At 36.2% G+C, this 21,771-nt stretch overlaps 4 protein-coding genes and 1 pseudogene across 5 annotated transcripts; 2 read left to right on the plus strand and 3 right to left on the minus strand.

The window, feature by feature from the left end:
- Nucleotides 1–989: 989 nt before the first annotated feature.
- Nucleotides 990–2,436, minus strand: LOC103326537 (small ubiquitin-related modifier 1). Its single transcript, XM_008228769.3, has 3 exons — nucleotides 2,189–2,436; nucleotides 1,403–1,552; nucleotides 990–1,271 (listed from the first exon to the last, which is right to left on the minus strand). The coding sequence occupies exons 1-3, from the start codon at nucleotides 2,267–2,269 to the stop codon at nucleotides 1,206–1,208; spliced, it is 297 nt and encodes a 98-aa protein (XP_008226991.1). The 5' UTR covers nucleotides 2,270–2,436; the 3' UTR covers nucleotides 990–1,205.
- A 365-nt stretch (nucleotides 2,437–2,801) lies between these two features.
- LOC103326538 (small ubiquitin-related modifier 2-like) lies at nucleotides 2,802–4,069 on the minus strand. Its single transcript, XM_008228770.2, has 3 exons — nucleotides 3,871–4,069; nucleotides 3,204–3,353; nucleotides 2,802–3,041 (listed from the first exon to the last, which is right to left on the minus strand). The coding sequence occupies exons 1-3, from the start codon at nucleotides 3,970–3,972 to the stop codon at nucleotides 2,976–2,978; spliced, it is 318 nt and encodes a 105-aa protein (XP_008226992.2). The 5' UTR covers nucleotides 3,973–4,069; the 3' UTR covers nucleotides 2,802–2,975.
- Nucleotides 4,070–5,028: 959 nt separating this feature from the next.
- On the minus strand, nucleotides 5,029–6,279 carry LOC148918928 (small ubiquitin-related modifier 2-like). Its single transcript, XM_089048738.1, has 4 exons — nucleotides 6,205–6,279; nucleotides 5,815–5,904; nucleotides 5,236–5,385; nucleotides 5,029–5,082 (listed from the first exon to the last, which is right to left on the minus strand). Exons 1-4 carry the CDS (start codon nucleotides 6,277–6,279, stop codon nucleotides 5,029–5,031), a joined length of 369 nt encoding a protein of 122 aa, XP_088904864.1.
- Nucleotides 6,280–10,302: 4,023 nt separating this feature from the next.
- LOC103326539 (glucan endo-1,3-beta-glucosidase 14-like) lies at nucleotides 10,303–12,741 on the plus strand (annotated as a pseudogene). Its single transcript, XR_016124989.1, has 3 exons — nucleotides 10,303–10,690; nucleotides 10,810–12,109; nucleotides 12,437–12,741. The product of XR_016124989.1 is annotated as a glucan endo-1,3-beta-glucosidase 14-like (transcript).
- A 4,202-nt stretch (nucleotides 12,742–16,943) lies between these two features.
- Nucleotides 16,944–18,373, plus strand: LOC103326577 (F-box/kelch-repeat protein At3g06240-like). The gene has a single exon (XM_016792780.2). It carries the CDS (start codon nucleotides 17,055–17,057, stop codon nucleotides 18,327–18,329), a length of 1,275 nt encoding a protein of 424 aa, XP_016648266.1. The 5' UTR covers nucleotides 16,944–17,054; the 3' UTR covers nucleotides 18,330–18,373.
- Nucleotides 18,374–21,771: the final 3,398 nt, after the last annotated feature.

Below are 21,771 nucleotides of genomic sequence, written 5' to 3' on the forward strand. Positions count from 1 at the left end.
TAGGCGCTGCTGCTGACCCCAAAAATCATTAAAAAAAATTAAAACAATGAAGCATGTGAATAGTATTATGATGACAACTGAAAAGGGAAGTTAACTGAAAAATACAGTTAAAACATCCGAATAAAAATTATCCAACCTGACCACCAGAGGAGTGTAGGAAATACAGATGGATTCCTGAAGCACAGGTGCCAAAGATTTAATCTAGGGGCTGAGGGCAAATGTAAAGCAGCTACCAAACAGTGGCTGCTCTAATCTAATGCAACAAGCAAAGCGATAAAAATAATAATGTTAGTGAAAACATATAAGAAGATTTCCCCTTAACACTCATAACAGTAAGTAGGTGTTGGCTCCAAGCATCGTACTACAATCGAAGGGTACAGAATCATGCAAATAGTCCTATCACTGTTATTTGATAGGTGAAACAATTTGTTCACTAACTTGACCAAAATAACTATTCGAACACTCAAATTTAAATGATCCTAAGCTAACCTGACAAAAACTGATAAATGCTAATGGCACTTGATCAATGTCAATGATGGCAAGGCAAGGTTTCTTATCAAAATGTCTTAATGTTTAATGTGATACATGCTCTTGTATGCAAAGTAACATGCAGATTTATCACCTAAACATTGGCTCCAATGGCAGGCAAGGCCATTTAAACCAATCCTACTTGCCAGCAAGTATCATCCTAAAGATTCTCCTAATGTATGTATTCTCCTCTCCAACCCCGATATCAGCAAAACTCTTGATCATGGAATGCAAGTGGTAACAAATATTGAACACGATAAATCAGGTAGGAGAACACTACTAAAAACAAGTCACAGAACAATTTCATCTTGACAAATCAATTAACAGCCAAGCATTTGTTACACAAACCATCTCAAGATGCACCCATCCAATCCCTCATGCCAAAGAAATATAAGTCAAAGGAAGAGCAACAAGAACATAGCAGATTAGAGCCAAGCAAAAATAAATGGCCACGTGGAAAGTTACCAAGAAGAAACCATACCTCATATACTTAGAAACCATAAAACCATACTTCATACACACACAATTGCCATGTATTGACAACAAACATCTAGAAATAAGCTTAGACAAGACTAGAAGCGTTGATAGATACTAAAACTTCAGACATCATTTTCCAGATAGTCAAAGTCTACATATACTTGGCTCCTACTAGGAAAACAGCCATCCACATTTATTGACTAGGCAAAAGCACCTCCAGTTTGGTGAAGCATTGCATCTATTTCATCCCCGTCTTCCATTTCCAACTGCAGAAGAAAAAACAATATAAATTTGCAGTCAGAATTTGAAAACTCAAAAGTAAAATTTGCATTCAGATGTATAGATCGATATATCTGCACATCCTGGCATATGGGCAAAGAGAGATAAAGAAAGAAACCTCATCTGGAGTCTGCTCAGCTCTAAGACGACGACCATCAAACAAGAAAGCAATAGAATTGAACTCCACCGACTGTCGATCACAGTAAGCATTCATGAGCTTCTTCAGTTGGGTACTTCTCTTGATCCTGAAGAACACTTCATTCCCATCCTATATAACATAACCAAACCATTACCAGGGTTAGCAGTAAGTCACATACAAACAGCACTAGAGAATCCATTTTCCGAAAAACTTTATGGTCAACTTGTGACTTTGCAAATATTTGAAAAGTAAAAAGAGAAAATATAAAGGCATTGCTCTTGCACCTCATACGTGAGATAAAAATCCTTTCATAACCAATTAGCAAGTTATGCACACAGTACACCAACATAAACAACCCATTATTCTCCAATATTACGAAAATAAAATCAGGTTAGGGTATAACGAAAAGTATTTAGTCTTTTTTTTTCCTGAGAAAGTACAGATTGATACCCAAACAGACAGAGCATCACAAAAACACATCGTACGCGACAGAGTGAAAATTTTGAAGAAGAAATTCAAAACCTCAAATCTCCAAAGGAGTTCTAACAATTAGGCAAAATAGCAAACCCTAACTCATATAGACAATTTTAAAATGGAACAAAATTATGAAACAGACAAAGTACAAACAAGTTAGATTAAACACGAAAATTAAAAAACATAAATAAAAATCCATATATATAAAAACCCAATATCGCAAACTTATTACGATCGGGACGAAATTTCTAATGAATAAAACCAAAACCCTAAGAGAGAGAGAGGGAGGACCTGGCCCTTGACTTTGAGGTTGATGTGGGCGGACTGATCGGTGGGCTTCTTGTCCTCCTCCTGATTTGTGACGCCTGACATTTTTTCTGTGTTTTTCTGTGATCCAAGCTCGAGAGTGAGTCTTGATGAGAGACCTAGGAATCTAGACACCTACCACCACCACTTCCCAACTCTTCAATTTAGCCAAATGTGCTTCTCTCTCCTTTTTCTCTGTCTGTCAGTCTCTCTCTGTCTCTCTCTCTCTCCCTTCACCCCCAACGCCTTTTCAAGGATGGAAATAAATGTACGGCACCAAATATGACGTATTGTATATTATTCGGCCCATTAAATACGGCCTCATAGATTCGTTTGGGCTGGGCACCATTTTAGATTTATTTTAGCAAATCGGCCCCATTTTTAAGGCCCGCATAGGGCGCAGGTCAATCGGCATGTAATTTTTTTTTCGTTTGATAATAAATGTTCTTAATCACTTGAACTTCAAACAGCAAGTTTTCTTTCTTCATATGAAATGACAGCTTTCACGCCTTATGTTTTGACCAATGATGGCTTAACTCCATATCCAAATTTGGCTTTGGTCGAAGCTTGTTTTGTCAATATGATCAAAGAAGTCTAGTTTCAACTCAAAATAATAAGATTTTCCAACTCACTATGACAAAAACATACAATTGTTTCATTGGTTTCAAGCCTCAACAACAGATCAGACACTGTGAACCAAAACCAAATGGCTTGCAACCACTATTATCTAGCCTTCATTTTTTTTTGCTACCACAGCTATCTACCCTTCACTTCATGGCGCTCCTCCTCCTCTTGGCACCGGAAATGCATCAATTACATCTCCAGTCTCAAGATCATACTGCAGCAACAAATATTCAGTCAGATTCTGAAAACTCATAGGCCAAAAGTAAATCCTGCATTACACAAACTCGCACAAATAGATGGATATATGAACACGAGCATGAGCATACACATATGTATGAATATGGAGGGAGGGAGACGTCAAGGGGTGGGAGGGGACCTCATCTGGAGTCCGGCTGGATATAAGAGCAACGCCATCGTAAGCGAATCTCGTACAGTTGAACTCTACCGACTTCCGATCACAGTAAGCAATCTTAAGCCTCCTCAGCTGAGTGCTTCTCTTCATCCTGAACACTAAATCATTTCCACTCTACAAAACATAAGCAAACAAATTTCCAGCATTGGAAAGTACATAAGAGATTAAAAGAAAACAAATTATATTTTACCAAAAAATAAAAGGCTTTGCTCTTGTGATTCAAAGGTAGCAATCATCTTGCTTACCTTAAACATTCAGAAAATAAAAACTAGGAACAAGTTTCTTTCTTCTTCTTTTTTCCCTCATAAAAATAATGACTGATATCGAAGATCACAGGCAAATCCCACAGTGAAAATTTTGAAACAAGTTCAAAAACCCCAACATCCACATGTGAGTTCTAAAAATTGGGCAAAATGGACAGACCCTAAACCCTAACATGTACAGATAATATTCAATAGTTGAGCAAAAATATCAAAAACACAAAATAAAAAGCATGCTCTTAGTAGATTGATCATTCAAAATCACATATATTAAAATAAATATATTTTTTAAAATTTAATAAATAAATTTATAAAAAATAAAAATAAAAAATAAAAAAACTGAACCCTGAGAGAGAGAGAGAGGGAAGGACCAGGTGGTCATGGACAAAGAGCGTAATGTGGGAGGGACGCTGTTTTGGTACGCCCAAAATGTTTCTCTGTGGTCCGACTGGAACTCTGCGACCGATCCCCATTTTCAAGCCTGCCTTCACCGAATTGGTTGGTTTCTATTTCCGTTTCCCTCTCTTTATCACCCCCGACCTCAAAGAATCTTGCTAATTTTTTCAGTGAATTGGTTTCTATTTCCTGTTCACTCTCTCGGCTTGACAGACTCTGTTGGGCCAGGTCCATTTTAGAATTTCTTTTAGATTAGGCCCATTTTCTGTTTGTGATACTTCTTCATAAATAAAGGGTCTCGAATCATTTTGACCCCAAAAATAAAACCCAACGGGGTCTAGAAAGGTCTTGACTTCCAAACAAGAGGTCTTATGTTCAAATAATCATCCTCTTCCTTTGCCATTTAGATTATAATTTGAAATTTTTTAATAAAAAGAAAGTCTCTAATCCAAAACCCTTCTCCCAAATTGAATTCTCCTTGTCAATGACCATTTGCTTTAGTAAATTTTTATTTTTTAACACAAGCACTATTGGTGGAAATCGAACCTAGGACTTCAGGTGCAGAAGTAAATACTTTTAACCACTTGAAGTCCCTTGCAGCTTGTAATTTTTCTATACTTTGAATCAAACAACAATAAGGTGGATGGAATTGAAGATGATAAATATTCTTAATCACTTGAGATTCGATCAAGCCCCTTGCTATAATTTCTCTTCCATCATATCAAATGTCAACTTTCACACCTTCTATTCAAGGCAGAATGAATGATGCTATCAACAGCCTCATTCATGAAGCATCTTTACCAATGATGGCTTAACTCCATATCCATATTTTGGCTTTGGTCGAATCTTTTCTGAACACACGGCCTGTTTTGTCAATGCAATCATAGATGTCAAATTGAACACAAAATTATAAGATTTTCCACTCAAATGTACAGCCAATAATATTTTGGCATTTGGCACAAATAAACTGATTGGTTTTTCATTCCAATTTGAAAATTCATGACAAAAACATACAACTGTTTCATTGGGTTTCAAGCCTCAACAACAGATCATACACTATGCAACCACCATTATCTACTCTTTCATTTCTTTTGCTACCACAAGTAGCCTTCACTTCATCAGACTCCTCCTCATCATCCTAACAGGGCCGGAAAAGCATAAATTACATCCCCACTTTCCATTTCATGCTGCATCAACAAATACTCAGTCAAATTCTGTAAACTCAACGGCTAAAAGTAAAAACTGCATCACACAAATACACGCGAATAGATAAATACGCACACGCACACGCATACACACGCGTATACAAATGTATGAATATGGAGATGGAGAGAGGGGACCTCATCTGGGGTCAGGTTGGGTCTAATAAGACGACCATTGTGCACGAATCTCATATTGTCCAACTCCACCGACTTCTTATCACAGTAAGCAATCATAAGCTTCTTCAGTTGAGTGCTTCTCTTGATCCTGAACACTGTAAAATTTTCCCACTACACACACACACAAGGAAACAAATTTCCAGCATTGGGAGTGAATTACAAATTGCAACAGTACAACATCCATTGCCACCAAATTTCAATGCCAGATTATAAACCCTAATGTTTGAAAAGTACATAGAGATAATTTTAAATTAAAAAATCAATAAAATTATATTTCACCCAAACAAAAAGAATAGTGAAAAATCCATAAAAATTGCTCTTGAAAATTTTGAAACAAATTCAAAACCACAAAAAACAACATATGAGTTGTAAAAATTGGGCAAAATGGACAAACCCTAAACCCTAACATAAATGGATAATATTCACTAGTTGCGCAAAAATATTCAGAAACAAAAATACAAAGCATACTCTAAAATTAATCATTCAAAATAAATAAATAAATAAAAACCCTAAGAGAGAGAAAGAGAGAGAGGGAAGGACCGGGTCCTTGACTAAGAGCAGGATGCGGGTGGGCCGATTTGGGACGCCCAACATATTTCTCTGTGCTCCGACTACTGGTTGCTCATTTATCTGGCCAATTGAATGCAAATGGCTTGACAGACTCAGTTGGGCCACACTCATTTTAGAACATCTTATTGGAGAAAGCCCATTTTCTCTTTTGGGTTATTGGAATAATTTTTGCTGAGAACTAATCGATGCTCATTTGGATCAGACTCATGTACGCATTATTCAAACTTACATTTACATTTCGGTCACTCAACGTCACAGTTTTAATTTCATCTCTGCTCATATTCGTATAAATATACCTTTTTATTTTAACATAAATTAGAGGATTAGGCAATAATAGCTCTCTTATTGACATCAAAATACTTCATCGGCAAAAGCGTTGACGTAGTGATGCTTCGCCGCGTAAGCGTCTTCGATATAGTCATGGCTTCCCTCCATATTCTTAAACTTGGGTTTACTTGAAGCTTTTATTAATTGTTTGGGCAGAATACAACCCCCCTATAACATGGCTTGTTTTCTAGAAGATGTCAAATCCAACTGATCAAGCAGAGTGTTAGTTGATATAATCCATCGTTAACTAGTGTAATCAACATGATATCAAATCTCTAGTTGAGAGCTAGTCTAGATAGGAAAGCCATCATCAATAATTTGTCGATTGTATAATTTTTCTACACGAACAAACCTAATGCACTTTGGTGTGCCAAATATAAATGGATTGCTATTGGTCTTTAGTTCCCATTGAAAATCCATGTCAAATCCAACTCATGTTTCATATCAAAGTCCACATCCCAAAATGCAAACGAAACCAAAAGTTTGCTGCCCAGTGAATATTCTTAGTGGAGAAGGCAAGAATTGTTGCCCCAAGGAAATCTCCTGCTGCAGTGCAGACAAAATGTAATTGATAAATGTGGACAACTTGCCTACGCAACAAAATTAAAATATTGCCATGTAAATATTAATCCCAAGAACATGTTATGCTATCTATACCGACATGATCAACAAATCAAATTTTCTATATTATCATATTTATACCACAAACCGATGCCATATTATAATTTAATATATAAATTCTTTTTTTTTTTTTTTGGGGCCAAAATTAAGAAATTGGAAGGCATAAAAACTCAAACACATGGGTATCACGAATGGGCAGAGCCATTTAAGGCCTACAAGGGTCACTTGACCCTTCTCACCATTTGATCATTTGTTTTTGTATGTGTTGCATTTGACTGAATTACTTTCTATATTACATGGCTGACCTTTCTCATCTTTTGAGTTTACTAACTTTCTCATTTTCTCGTTTTCTTTGTTTACTATTTAAATTCTATAACAATTAAAGTACACTACAAAATCCCTCTTGGCTCTAGTAGTATCTTTTTTCTATCATATAAACACACCTCATAATTCCTAAGATTTATCGTGATTTCTTTAATCAAATGAGCCAATCAATTAGGCAAAATTCTCACTCTCACTATTTAAGGTTGACCCTCCTTGATAAAAGTTCTGGCCCCACCATTGGCATCACAGGGACTTGATCCAAGACTATTTGAAAGCACGCCAAAGACCTGGACCAATCTAACACTCATTGATTCTAGTGCTAAGTTCTTAAGGAGTTGTTAATGTGAATGACACACTTTCAGAAAACTAGTCAAAATGGAGCTACCCTTTTGTCTCCCCAGCTGCTGAATAAAGTCATTGAGCATGATTCAATTCCCATTTCTTCCCAACTAAACTACCTACTTCTAACCTCTTGGAATGAAAAGCAATTATATTTAATTTCACACACATAATCAAAAAATGTCATGAAGATTCGAGTATGAGACTATCTGCAAGTTAAAACTTTCTATTCGACCAGACCTCCATTAGCCGCTTTTGTTTATCTTAACACGAGTATGAGACTCAAAAGATGCTCTATAATTCACACGCCGTTAATTCTATACACGACTTTGAGAGACCGATTACACATCAATTATTTGTTTTTCAAATTAGTGACGTTGTTGATTCAATAATATTTATATATAATATATTATAATAAAGCGGGTAGGGTCTGTATACACCTAAAAAGACAAATGAGCTGATCATGCTATGATGCGAGATCAGGGAGGGAGGAGAGAGTAAAACAAAAGCAGGTTTGGCCACAAAAAACCATGCTTACTACATAAAAAGTGCTTATAATTAGACAAGTTAACTGCTCTCTCACAATAATTTGGATTTCCAAATTAATGATCATATCCTTACAATATATTTGCATATTCTTTCATAATTGGATTTGTTTAATTGTAATTTCCCCAACCAAAGTTATGGCTTATCACCTAATCCTTATTAATATTATAGTTGATCGTCTCAAAATATACTTCCATGATGGAGAGAGAGAGGCTTTTCTCATTTAACACTTCTTGTTAAGTAAGGAAAAATATTTCTAAGGGGTGTTAAAACATGAAGTTGTTTGTTATACAAGTAATATATTTTACTTTAATTTAATCAAAACTACGAAGAAGGGGATTCAAACTTTGATGAAAAGTTGAGAATATATCTGCTCTAACCAACTTGACTAAGTTCATATTTACAGAACACAAAGTTATCGAAAGAGCCCTATATCTAATTGGTGTTGTTAAAATGACCTAATTATATATCATTCTGACAGTAACATCTAGCCTCTCTCTCTTTATATAAATTTTTTTAATAATGTGCCTCTTCTGAGACATTGTTAATGTGGTTAACTATTAGTTGACTAAGACAGTTTGGATTGATGTGTCCATTCAAAATAGCCAAACGACATTGTAGTGTACAAGTTTGTAAAGGGTTACTACATATATATATATTCGGATATCCGCATATTATTATTGTGTTGATGCTACTGTAAATAGGCAAAAAAAACAAGGAGAGGTAATACAAAATACATGATGTTTGCACAATAATAACGTTCGTCCGCATAGGAGAATTTCTGTATATATATAGAAAACTTCATATGAGGAATCCCTCAAATAAGCTTATTTAAAGAACACCCTTGTAGGGCTCACTCTATATTATATTTCACTAATCCAAACCGTCTATTTTGTAGATATTCATTCAAAAATTATTTCTATAGAAAAAAATCACTTGAATTCGATTTAATTTGACCACTCAATTAAATTATTGAAATTTTACTTTCATGAAGCACTATATTCATTGAATTGTAGGAAGCATTGTATTCATTGAATTTGTATGACACAATTGGATATCGAAACAATTTTCGATTTGTCTAAATTTTTACAAAAATAGATGGTTTAGATCATTGAAAACAAATTCTTATGGGACCCTAAATAGTGTCTATCAAATAATTTTATTTGAGGAATTTCTCAATAGAATTGGACTATATATATATGATCTTTGAATGAGTATCTACAAAATATATGGTTTGGATTAGTGAAATACAATCCGATGGAGCCTACAAGGGGCGTCCCTCAAATAAACTTATTTGAGAGATTCTTCAATGAAAGCTCTCTATATATATATATATATATATATATATATATAATATAATATAATATAATATAATATACTTGGGGCTTAAGTGTTGCTCCATGACCAAACAATGTGAACAATGTTCTGCAAAACGGTAGCAACAAATAGGCACTACAAGAAGGCCAATAAATCTTCTTACATGCATATCTTGACAAAGAATAATGCACTATACGTACGGCGCCGGAAATTAAATATGGTTGATGAAGAAGATTGAGTGATGATAATATAATAAAATGTATTAACAGAGAGTTGCATCCATTGCCGACTTGAAATAATACTTATGAAGGAATTATATCGATTATCATTATTTATTATTATTAATGTTAAATGGGTTTTCTAAATTTTAAAAAAAAAATTAAAAACGAAAGCAGCATATGCAAAATACAAAACCTTTCTTTCGTTTTTGATCTCTTGAGGCATACATGCTCTAGCTGCTTTGTCTTGTAATTCTCTTTTCGGCATTAAAGCAACATTAACCTTGCAGCAATTAATCAAATGGGTTTTGTTATTTTTTCTCAAAATCTTACGAAGAGCAAGAAAACAAGCGTACTGGACAAACCAACGTTCACATTTTGGGTCATAATTGTTGTTTTTCCACATTTTGAAGAAACGCTGTTCTTTTTCCACTAAAAACATTATGATTGTTGTTTGCCAAATGCAAGGTTAAAAAAAGAGAGAGCAGATGAAAAATCGGACCCATGCAGGTACCTAACTAGCAACGGATCTGACGTACAACTTGACACAGACACAAGTCGGCCACCAAACTACAGCACCAGCCCATCATATGTAAACTTCATCCACACGTCTGATTTAATCATATCCACGTGTACGCTCAAGAACAAAGGGGACCCACTGATGTAGATGAGGTTGGAGAACCACAGTAGAGTTTTTGAAACAACACCAACAAACAACAAAACCATTATGATAAATAAATAAAAAGGGTCGTGCTGCAGATGTGGGCTTTCCGGACGTTGCGCAATGTCCATGCCGCATAACAATTTTTATTTTTTATTTTTTGCTATTGGCAGATTTCCCTCGGGTGGGCTCCACAAACTCACCCTCTACCCTCAACCCTGCCTCTGTTTTTCCCACTAACCTCCTCCACTCTCCCTCCTCCTCCTCCTCAATCTTAATCATCATCATCACCTTCATAATTCTCTCTATAAATACACAAACCCATCACTTAAGAAACACCTCTCTCTCTCTCTCTCTCTTAATCATACGCTGCTCTGCTTTTATCAGAAACAGAGCAAACAGAGAAAACAAATGAACATGGCCACCTTCACGTTCCCGTTCTTTCTCTCACTCCTCCTCCTCCCGCTCTTCTCACTCTTGACTTTTGCAGCTGGTAATTACATAAGCATGCATGGGTTTGGTTTATTTATACTAGCTAGCATTTGCATATATAAATTTAAATCACACATTTTCATTTTTAATTTGATGGGTTTGATTGTTTTTTCTTTGCAGAAAACACAACAGGTACAATAGGAATCAACTACGGCCGAATAGCCAACAATTTACCTACACCGGAAAAAGTAGTGGCGCTCCTCAAGTCCCAAGGTATCAACAAAGTCAAGCTCTACGACACTGACGCCGCCGTCCTCACCGCCCTTTCCAACTCCGGCATAAACGTCGTCGTCGCGCTCCCCAACGAGCTCCTCTCCTCCGCCGCCAACGACCCCTCCTTCGCCGACAAATGGGTCCAAGCCAACATCTCCCAATACCACCCGCAGACCCAAATAGAAGCCATCGCCGTCGGCAACGAAGTCTTCGCCGACCCAAACAACACCACCAAATTCCTCGTCCCTGCCATTAACAACCTCCAATCAGCGCTCGTCAAGCACAATCTAAGCTCCTCCATCAAGCTCTCTTCCCCAATTGCCCTCAGCGCGCTCCAGAATTCGTACCCTCCTTCGTCCGGATCCTTCAAACCGGATCTAATCGAACCCGCAATTAAACCTTTGTTGGACTTTTTAAGCAAAACGTCGTCGTATTTGATGATCAATGCGTATCCCTTTTTCGCGTACGAGGCCAACGCTGACGAGATCTCTCTAGACTACGCCTTGTTTCGGACCAACCAGGGTAACGTGGATTCGGGTAACGGGTTGCGTTATAATAGTTTGATGGAGGCCCAACTCGACGCCGTTTTCGCTGCCATGTCAGCTCTCGGATACGATGACGTTAAGTTGGTGGTGACGGAGACCGGTTGGCCTTCTAACGGCGACGAGAACGAGATTGGCTCGGGGAAAGCCAACGCCGCGGCGTATAACGGAAACTTGGTGAAAAGAGTTTTGACAGGGAGTGGGACCCCCTTGAAGCCCAAGGACCCACTCAACGTGTATTTATTTGCTCTGTTTAATGAGAACCAGAAGCCCGGGCCCACATCGGAGAGGAATTACGGGCTGTTTTATCCGGATGAAGGGAAGGTGTACGACATACCCCTTACTCTCGCGGGCCTGATTGGGGCCCAGTCAAATCCGGTCAACGAGAGCAAGGCCCAGGTACCGACGACGGCGCCGTCTAGTGGGAACACGTGGTGCGTGGCGAATGCGAATGCAGGAGGAGAAGCTTCAGGCTGCACTGGATTACGCATGCGGAGAGGGCGGGGCTGATTGCCGTTCGATTCAGGAAGGCTCCACGTGTTTCAATCCAAATACGCTTGAGGCGCACGCTTCGTACGCCTTTAATAGTTACTATCAGAAGAAGGCACGTGGAACTGGCACGTGCGATTTTGGTGGCGCCGCGCACGTTGTTGCCCAACCTCCAAGTACGTCCTCTATCACTCTATTATTTCATTTTAAATTCCTTTATTTAATTTCATTTTCTACTGGGAAGCGCTAGAATTTTATTAGAACAATTAAAAAAAATGCAAAGAGAGCAATTTCAATTAGCAGTATGACGGACATGAATAATTATTTACACTTGACTAAAATACGTTGTCAAGTGTAAATTGAAGAAAAAAAAAGGTAAAGATAACGATTGCGGCTCGCAAGTGAGTCCATGCGTGCACTTGACTTGTTTGTTTAATTTTGTTGATTTGGTCATTATGGATTATGACTTGATGCTAAAAAGGGCGGCTGTGTTTGAATTGCAGGGTATGGGACGTGCGAGTACCCAACAGGTTACTGAATGAAGAAAAATGGGGTTGTTTTTGTTTGGTTGAGGTTAGCTTAATCATTCTTTCAATTTGGTGCTAGCTTTTAGAATTTAGAGAACATGGGACCTATTTTCATTGTATTTATTATTATTTATTGTTATGCGTATGGATTATATTAGTTGGTTTGACTTATTTGTCTGTAATTACGTCCCTAGGTGTTGATATTGATTTCTCAATGTCTTCTTCCATGCCTTTCTGTTTTTGGCTTCTATATAATCATATGGTTAAAATATTTATGTGGATGAGAGAGATAGATCATGCTTCCAAATTGCTTCTTCTTGTCATTTATCGTTTTATTTGTTAAAATAATGCGTTTTGATGGGATCGGATGGCAAAGCTTTTGCTTATATCAGAAACTATATGGTGGCGTTTGATTTTGTTTCAACCGACCAAGTTGTATGAAAACAAAAGGACTTTCTCAATGAACCCAAAAATCTGATCAGTACACTTGACATTCAATAAAATCTCAGGTGGCATATGCATGATTCTATGTTTTCCAATCATCACACCGGCAGGAAATATGAGACAATTTTAGAATAATGCTTTCTGGGTTTATTGACTTTCTCTTTTCTCTCTCATTTTGGACCTTTGGGTGCACAAAGCGGCTTTTGCATCTTCGGATAAGGCTAAATATTAAACTAGGGTCAGTTTGGCTGAGGTGTTGTTAGGGGTGGGCACGGTCCAGTTCGTCCCATTTTCATCCAGCTTGATCTGGTGAAAAACTGATCACAAAATCGAACCAGACTGGACCAGCTTAGATCCGATTCAATTTCCGGTTCTTCCAGTTTGGGCCAATACCAAAGCCCAATTGATTTTATTTTTTTTTGGATATTTCAAGCTTAAAGAACTACTGAATTTTTAAAAAAGTTTGGGTTAAAAATCACAATCGGTCCGATTCCCATATTGAATCCAGCAAGCATTCTTTTGTTAAAAAATAAATAAAACAATCCAGGCTCCATTTTTGGTTGATGCATCTCCAAAGCTGCAACGATGTGTTTCTTTCTACCAAGAACACACAAACCATCAAAAGCATCAAGAATTCCCTTTACAAATACAATTCGCTAACTGCAAACTGAGGATTTGAATCTAAAAAAGACTATAAATCAAGCATGTTACCTTGGACAGGGGCTAAGTCGAGGGAAGGACGAGCAGAAGGATCAAAACCCTTTGTGGTATAGACTGGTATAGAAAAATCTCTTTATGAACCAATTCTTGTAAAGGTTTTTGTATAAGCCATAATCAGCTGATTTCAGTCCATCAATTGTTACTCAGCTTACTTGAAAAGAAAGTTGAGTATGGCTTATACAAAAACGTTTTACAAGAATTGGTTCAGTAAAAACGTTTGTGAGTTTCGGCCTGTGGACATAGAAGGAGAAATTGATGAGGGAGAGCGAGCTAACCGATTGGTTTGAACTTCTGTTTCTCACCTACCCGCTCATTCGCAGATTTTTAGGATAAACTAGGGGTGGTTTCGGCGGTTGAAAGGGCACGAGTTAGAGACCAAGTGTTAGGGTTACGGGTTTTAATGGTGATGGGTTTGGGCCAAAAATAATTTGGATGGTGGGCTTTTTTATAGTTGAATACTGAAAAACATATTGGCCCAAAACTAAAATTTGCACGCATACGCGTACGGTTATGCCGATACGCCAAAACTCCAAAAACTAAAATATGGGTACGGTACCGATAAGGCGATTAAAATAATATATATTTAATAATTAATATAAATAGCAAAAATTAATATTGCATCCATTATGTTATAATCATCCATCATAAGTACAAAACATAAAAATAAACACAAAATACAAGTCTACATAAATGAAAAGTCTCCATAGGATTGTTCAAATCATATATATATTTTTTTAAAGAAAGCAACACAAAAACAAATTAAAACATTGAGAAACGACTTCCTAAATCTCCAAATCCATTGGATTTTATACTTTTGAAAAGAACCAAACATATTTTCAAAATTACCCCTTAAAGTATCGAAAACGTATCCTTGAAGTATCGAAAAGTCAAACTTTCAAAAAAATCAACGATACTCTTATATTCGTATTGAATACATATCGAGGCATATCGTACCCGTATAGGAGTATCGGATACCAACATACCCCTCAAGTTAGGAGTATCGATGCAACATAGGTTTTAAGTAACTTATAACCCTAATTCTTCTTCTTCATCAAAACGGTTCATCAAATCCCACCGTTGTTTCTTCTTCTCTCTCTCTCTCTCTTCCTCCTCCTCCTCCTCCTCCTCCTTCGTCTCTTTTCATCTCTGCCTCTCTGTCTCTATCTTTCTTGATTTCCTCTCTGTCTTTCTTCCACGGTTGCTTCTCTCTGGGAATATCTCTCTCTCTCTCTACATAAATAATATATATGTATTACATTATTTAATTAAATATATCTCAGACGGTTGCGATAGCCAACGTAATGGGTATTTGGGTACTGCAACCGGTACCGTCACTGATCGGTCTGGTTGTCCAACTGCAACCAGGTTGACTTTCTGGTCAACCACGATTTGCCGACCGCAAAAGCCGATCGATAACTGGCGGGTTTTGGTGTTTGCGGTACAACAACAAATGTGTACTTTTATAATTTCTTACCTACTACTTGGATTAAAAAAATTCACCAAAAAATACAAAAACCTACTGCTAATGAAAAATTCGGAATATCCTTTAATCTGAATAATACAATTGAAATCCATGTCCCACGCTGCTCTGAAAAATTCTAAATAAAATGCTCTACATTAATTATACTAATTAGCCTTCATGACAAGAGCTTAACAATTGCAAAAGTTTTGTTTTGTTTTCAAATAAACGATAATATATTATTGATAAACAAACAAACAACATGTTGAATTTGAATTAATCTAGAGAGAATTACGCACAACTCAAATAATGACTAAATCTCCGATTCAGAACTGTAACATGTACTCGACTTATAATATGATTCGTCGTGTAACGACAGAAATAACAAATCCATATCAAAAGCCAAAAGCTAAAAATAATTAAAAATCTTAAATATAAAACAAATCACAACAAATTCATAAAGAGTTTTTGAAAATTATTAGACTAAAACAAAATTAAGAAATAGGACCACTGCGAAACCCATAGTCTCCTTTTTAGAGTCAACACCTTGTGTACGTGGGTCCAAATAAGGCGACACATCGCTTCATGGTGATGGTTTTCTCACAAAATATATTAACAATCTTGAGTAAAAAGGAAAGGAAAGAAAGAAGAAGGGGTGAAAGAAGAGGTGGGTGGCAAAAGCCTCTAGTTTTTACACATTAAGAAATCAATAAAACTCCCATCGTAAATTAAATTACAAGTAAGCAAAACCCTTTTTTTGTAATAGTAAATTGATTGAAGTAGATTTTGGACTATTACTTGAGACTGTTCCATGGGTGTGCTTAGTAGCGTGCACGGTGGTGCATCACATCACATCGTCTTTCTCTAATCTAATCATTAAGAAACAAATCGGAGAAAGGAAAAGGCCCCAAAACGACATACGAATAGAGCGTTGCGTGAACTCCTCAGTAGTTTTGGCGTTTTGATTTGTTCTGCCCAAAAGCAAGAAAATAACAAAAGAAAAAACGTGTGTACGTAAGACTATAGGACTGGGTGTCGCCTCAAGAAAAAAGAAAATAGTTGAGACAAAAAAAGGGTTCGTGCCTTACATTTAAGAAACTTCAACCAAACCAATTCACTTTCATTTTTTTTTTCTTATATTTATTGTAAGGAGAACTGATATTAATCACTTGAATTACGAGTCATTAATTGCATTTCATATTAATTATATTAATGACGGAGAAATGCAGGTATAATTATTGTTTTTAAACACAAACAATAGTCTAAACTACAAGGAGATGAGGTTTCTCTCACACACAGTATCAAGGTATAATGAAATGAAAACCCACTAATCTGCAAGTGAATTGAAAGACATTTTCATTGAGTTAGACCATATTGACGCAACTGTTTTAATCAGTGAACTAAAACCCCTTTACGATGAACTCTCATTTACTCCATTTATTTATTTTGGTTTGGAATTGAATTACCAATTTATATATTAAATCTGTGATCAAACAGAAGCGAATTAATGATAAAATTTCTCTTTCATCAATTTTTAAAATAAAAAAAGAAGATAAACGTTATCCCTAATCATCTGCAGGACAACAAAACAGAACACAAAATGATTTAGGACTTGCAACATGAATATGATTCTATGATTTTCTTCTTGATAAGAGGAACAGAAACAAAGTACAAACAAACACGAAAAGAGTTTCAATATCAGAATCCTTATTAACTACTATAGGGGTCCTGAACGCTTTTGGATTATATTTATATATTCCTTGTTCAGTACGAAATCAAACAAGAATAGAATTCGACTCCTTACCCTAAAATAAGTTGAGTTCCAGGAGGCTGGAGCTTTAATTTATAACACAAGTTAACCCACATCAGCTTTCGTACAAGAAAAGGAGCAGATATATTTTTTGTGGTCGAAAGAAAAAAGCATAGAAAATTTTCTGGCTAGGCTAGCTAGTTTGCAAGAGAAATCATAAAATGGAAAAGCGGGGGCAGACCAGAAACTCAAACTCTAATGGCCAGCTTCCATCAACGATGATAGAGGAGATTCTATCAAGGCTACCAGTGAAGTCCTTATGCCGCTTCAAGTGTGTCTCAAAGTCATGGAGTTCCCTAATCTCCGACAACCCCAGTTTTGTTGCATCGCACTTGTGCAAAGGCTTTGGGAAGGGTAAAGATGATCTACTCTTCCGAAGAAGAAGAAGAGTCATATTTACTGATGCCGCAGGTAATGGCCTCCACTCTATGCATCTTGACTACGATGATGAGTTTCTCAATCATAACAACGAAGAAGATGCATCATCCGATCAAGATAATCGCAATCGTAACTGTTTCGATTTCGATGAGGAGGTTGGTGGTAGTAATTTATTAGTAACAACAGCCACGGAGCTCCAGTATGTTTATAGCGAGTTATCAGGTATTTCGGTTTCCATGTTGGGTTGCTGCAACGGCCTGTTGTTATGCATGTTTTTATATGACCCGCAGTTATATTTGGTTAACCCAGCAACAAGGCAATCCAAGAAACTACCAGAAATACCAACAGAATATCTAATTGATGATCTCTACTACTTTTGTGACGTGTATGGGTTTGGATTTGATTCTTCAACTCATCAACACAAGGTCGTCAATGGTGTCGTCTACAGAACAAGTGTCCGTGATGATGATGAAGGAGGGGTTCAGTTTAATGTGTATACACTGGAAACTAATTCTTGGCGACAGATTGATGAGTACGTATTTCCCTACCACATCTTTCCATGTCGAAATAAAGGGACCCTGCTGAATGGAAATCTCCATTGGTTGGGGACAAGAGTCGGAGAAGATGATCATCATCATTCATCTTTGTTGATCGTCTCCCTCGTTTTAACACAAGATCAAGAGGAGGTTCGAGAAATTCCACTGCCGCGCGAAATCGACTCTTCTCAAACTCTTCGTACTATTCTCGGGGTCTTCAGAGAATGGTTATGCGTAACTTTTGAGGGTGATTATGGTAAAGCAACACCAACATTCAATGAGTTTTGGGTCATGAAGGAATATGGAGTGGGCGAGTCTTGGACTAAAATGAGGGTCTCCATCCCATATTGGAAGTTGTCACATTCTGGTTTCTGGACAAAGTCTCATGATTTGATGGTGTTTGAAGAAGAGTTGGTTATGTACAATTTTAACGATCACAGCTTTCGGAATCTACGCGTTCGTGAAATCGGCAAAGTTGGTAGTGTTGAAACCTACTGGGAGAGCATTGTTTCACTTAAGTAGAGTGAGAAAAATAAAAGCAGTAATTGGTACATTTTCTTTTGTTTTTTTTTTTTGGGTTGTCTTAGTTGTTATTCTTTTGAAGCAAAATATGCTGAACAAGGTTACCATTGCTTCACAGTGACTTGTTCAATAGGAGGAGACATCAAACTTTCCATCATACTGGCTTTGCGACATGAGGTCTCTGGTTTCATCTTGACAACTGTTAGACAGAGGTCTCTGGTTAATAGATATAATTAAATTGTTTAGTCTCATACTATATCCATCATACTGGCTTTGTTGTAAAGAAAATAGTTCCTAATACTTCTTCTTTTCTTTATTAATTAAGATTTTCTTCATCTGTTGGTTTAGTAGAAATAATTGAAATTCTATAGCAGATTTCGAAGATCTTGCACAATTCTTTGAAAACATGGAGCACATTTGAAATGGATTAGAAATGACTATATGCATGAATTGTCCGAATCTTGACACACATAAATTGTAATTGCCTAAACAAACAATTTTATCGTATATCTAAATTCACAAATTTGAAATTCTCCTTTCATACCGTAACATATAAAACAATTTCCTTATTAAAAAAAACCCAATCAAATAATCAAACAGTAGTTAACATAATCAATCAAATATACAAATAAACCATTAGATGAGTTTTCTAGTTGGGATTCTCTCTCTCTTCTCATATTTTTGTTTCGTTTGTCAATTCTGTGGCTGAATTCTGTTGGGGGGGCCTTGGCAACCGTGGTGGGGTAGGACATGAAAAGCAACGACTACGACCACCGAGTTAGTATTCTATATGGTATAGCGGAATGCGCGGGAAGGAATTCCCACATGTGGGCCCACATTTATAGTTGACCACTAATGACACCCCACGTCATGTCGCAATAGCAACAGTTGTCAAGATGCCGTCAAGTCTGCAGCACTGTGGTGCTTAAACCATTGTTTTTGTCAACAATAAATATATATATATAATATATAATAGAGGAGGCAGTTGTTTTTTCTTTCGGTGCTTAAAGCATGGTTTTTATTTATCATAATTTTTTTTACAGAGGCATCCATGGTTTCTGTCTGTATTTTGCCACGTTGGGATTCTAGCAGTAGGCAAGGGTGGATCAATAAATTTTTTAACAGGAGGGTTAGTTAAGGTTATTAACTTCAAATCTAATAATGATTTTTTTTTTTTATAGTTGTTCTATAAATAAAAGTATACATTAAATTATATAAATAATTCTAGTTCATAATTTTATTGACAAATTTTTAATAATTTTTAACACGAAATAAATACATATTAAATGCGACCAAAAAACACATATCAAAATTATAGTATGTTCAACAATAAAATTAAAAGTATACCTATTCACCCGACGGGGTCTAACTCAGTAAAAAAAGACCTTAATTTGGAGACAATTGGTCTTATTTTCAAACCCCATAGCACCTTTGTAGTACTGTGCGTGAGAAACCCCCTTCATCTTGTAGTTTAGACTACCACTTGTATTTTAAAAAAATGTAGCTATTCAAGTTTGTACATATCCTAAAATCCTTGAGAGAATTGAATTTTGTTGATATATAATCTGAGTCAATAAGCAAATTTTTTAGTTTATTTTAAATGTAGACAATCATATAATCCACCAGAAACTCGTTCTCCATCTTGTTAATAATAGTTGTTTTAACAAGTAGGAGAGTTAGGGCTAAAGAATTTTCCTTTTGGTCGAAGTGTTTTTGTTGGGATTGAGAAAACAAAGAGTCATTTAGGGTTGTGGATTGAGAAAAAATTTATACACTTGTATTTTTATTTCTTTGGCTTGAATATGATAGTTCTTTATAAACAAAAGTACCATCAAAATGCTAATTTCTTAGATTTGGTGTGATTTAAACATTATTATTATTATTTTCCATTCCATCTATGTAAAAGACGACAATTGATTCTAACAAAGTAAAGAGTAATGACGCTCTACCATGATTAGCTTAAGGAATAATCAAATGCAATTAGGATAATTTTTTTCAAAAAGGGAACAGCAATTAGGACATTAATAATTTGTTATAAGTAGTCTTTAATTAGTCTTACTTTCAAATCATCCTAGTGCATGGAACCTCTTGATTTTGGGTCCTAGACGTTGTACAGGTGGTTGGGGGTGCTCACTGAAAAGAGGGAAACAACAGGCAATTCGCATGTATTTGGGAGGCCATTCAACAAGTCCCTTCAAAACAAAATTTGGTTCTTATTCAACCAAAAACAAAAGGATACTACTTGCTTCATTATCGGTAAAGAGATAGAATATGACGGCAAAAATAATTTATCTATTTTAGGTGGCCCTGGCCCCTCCACAATTTGTTCTCAACGCAGTCAACCTTGGGTTTTAGTTCATATATTTAACAATGCAGACCATATAACCATTCTAATGGCCCCCCCAATTGCAATCCATAAATAACTTCATTTATAATTATATGTAAATTGTTTGTAGGCCCATTACACAACTGACATAAAAAAGGAAGTATTAATCCTCTAATAATCAAACCGATGAGCCAAGGGAATAGAAAATAGTGTGACAATAAATAGTTTAAAGGGAAATGAGATTTTATTAGTAGACTTTTCCGTTTTGATACATGAAATTAAGTACAAAGTTCTAAAAAATGTAATTTTTTCATGTTATTAACATGAATATATAAACTCCTACTTACCTTGATAAGAAGGAAAGTATTTTCCAAAACAAAAACAAAAATGGTTGGTTAAACTTGAAAACCCTAATTCATGCGGTATAATCATATACTTTGATGCAACATTAGCATCAAACAGCTGTAAAGTGCCCATTCACTTTTCTTTCTTTTTTTTTCATTTGCACCCAAAACAAAGTGTGCGTTTTGAGCTATGATGGAGGTGGTTGAATTGAAACCCGTCCAACTCTCAAGATTTTTTGTTTTTAAAAATCAACACTTGGAATCAACAAAAACGGAAAATGTGCAACGTTTTCTGGTGATCCTCTATTTTATTAGTTTCTATGTGCTTAGGTGGCCTAACAACATTATTCAATCACTTGTTATGCCGAATAATTCTCAGCATCTTCAACTCTTTGGCCGCATCTCAACTTTCATGGCGTCTACTTCCGTTGCTTCTGCTGCATAAGTTAATTATCTATGGGCTCTTTCGCCAATTTGTTTTTCAGATTTTTTTTGGTCACTGCCACTTGAATTCTTTAATTAAGGTGGAAAATCGAGATTTGAATGTTGTAATTGGTCAATTTATCCCCACCATGAGATTTGAAAAAAATGTTAAATACTTCAAAATTTGTTTCAAGTTGGTGTTGAAAAAACAATTTGATGTTCTTCGATTCTTAATTATCAACTTATTGTACGAGGTAGATAGGAAGTCTGGTTGAAGTTGTGCATTTACAATGCATCATAATACATCCTTAAATTTTATCTAAACGGTGGTTTATAGAGCTCATTGTGA

This window comes from Prunus mume, linkage group LG3 (assembly GCF_029339155.1).
Source record: "Prunus mume cultivar Tortuosa linkage group LG3, ASM2933915v1, whole genome shotgun sequence".
In the NCBI taxonomy this organism is placed as follows: Eukaryota; Viridiplantae; Streptophyta; class Magnoliopsida; order Rosales; family Rosaceae; genus Prunus; species Prunus mume.

Excerpts from the sequence above, each read along its gene's own strand:
- LOC148918928 (XM_089048738.1), bottom strand. The coding sequence starts at position 6,279 with ATGGAGGGAAGCCATGACTATATCGAAGACGCTTACGCGGCGAAGCAT. Across the intron at positions 5,386-5,814 it reads TGCTCTTAGTCAAGGACCCG|TGGGAAAATTTTACAGTGTT; the intron begins GTCCTTCCCTCT and ends GTGTGTGTGTAG. Across the intron at positions 5,083-5,235 it reads CCAACCTGACCCCAGATGAG|CATGAAATGGAAAGTGGGGA; the intron begins GTCCCCTCTCTC and ends TTGTTGATGCAG.
- LOC103326577 (XM_016792780.2), top strand. The coding sequence starts at position 17,055 with ATGGAAAAGCGGGGGCAGACCAGAAACTCAAACTCTAATGGCCAGCTT.
- LOC103326538 (XM_008228770.2), bottom strand. The coding sequence starts at position 3,972 with ATGGGGATCGGTCGCAGAGTTCCAGTCGGACCACAGAGAAACATTTTG. Across the intron at positions 3,354-3,870 it reads TCTTTGTCCATGACCACCTG|AGTGGAAATGATTTAGTGTT; the intron begins GTCCTTCCCTCT and ends TATGTTTTGTAG. Across the intron at positions 3,042-3,203 it reads CCAGCCGGACTCCAGATGAG|TATGATCTTGAGACTGGAGA; the intron begins GTCCCCTCCCAC and ends TTGTTGCTGCAG.
- LOC103326537 (XM_008228769.3), bottom strand. The coding sequence starts at position 2,269 with ATGTCAGGCGTCACAAATCAGGAGGAGGACAAGAAGCCCACCGATCAG. Across the intron at positions 1,553-2,188 it reads ACCTCAAAGTCAAGGGCCAG|GATGGGAATGAAGTGTTCTT; the intron begins GTCCTCCCTCTC and ends TATGTTATATAG. Across the intron at positions 1,272-1,402 it reads CTGAGCAGACTCCAGATGAG|TTGGAAATGGAAGACGGGGA; the intron begins GTTTCTTTCTTT and ends TTTCTTCTGCAG.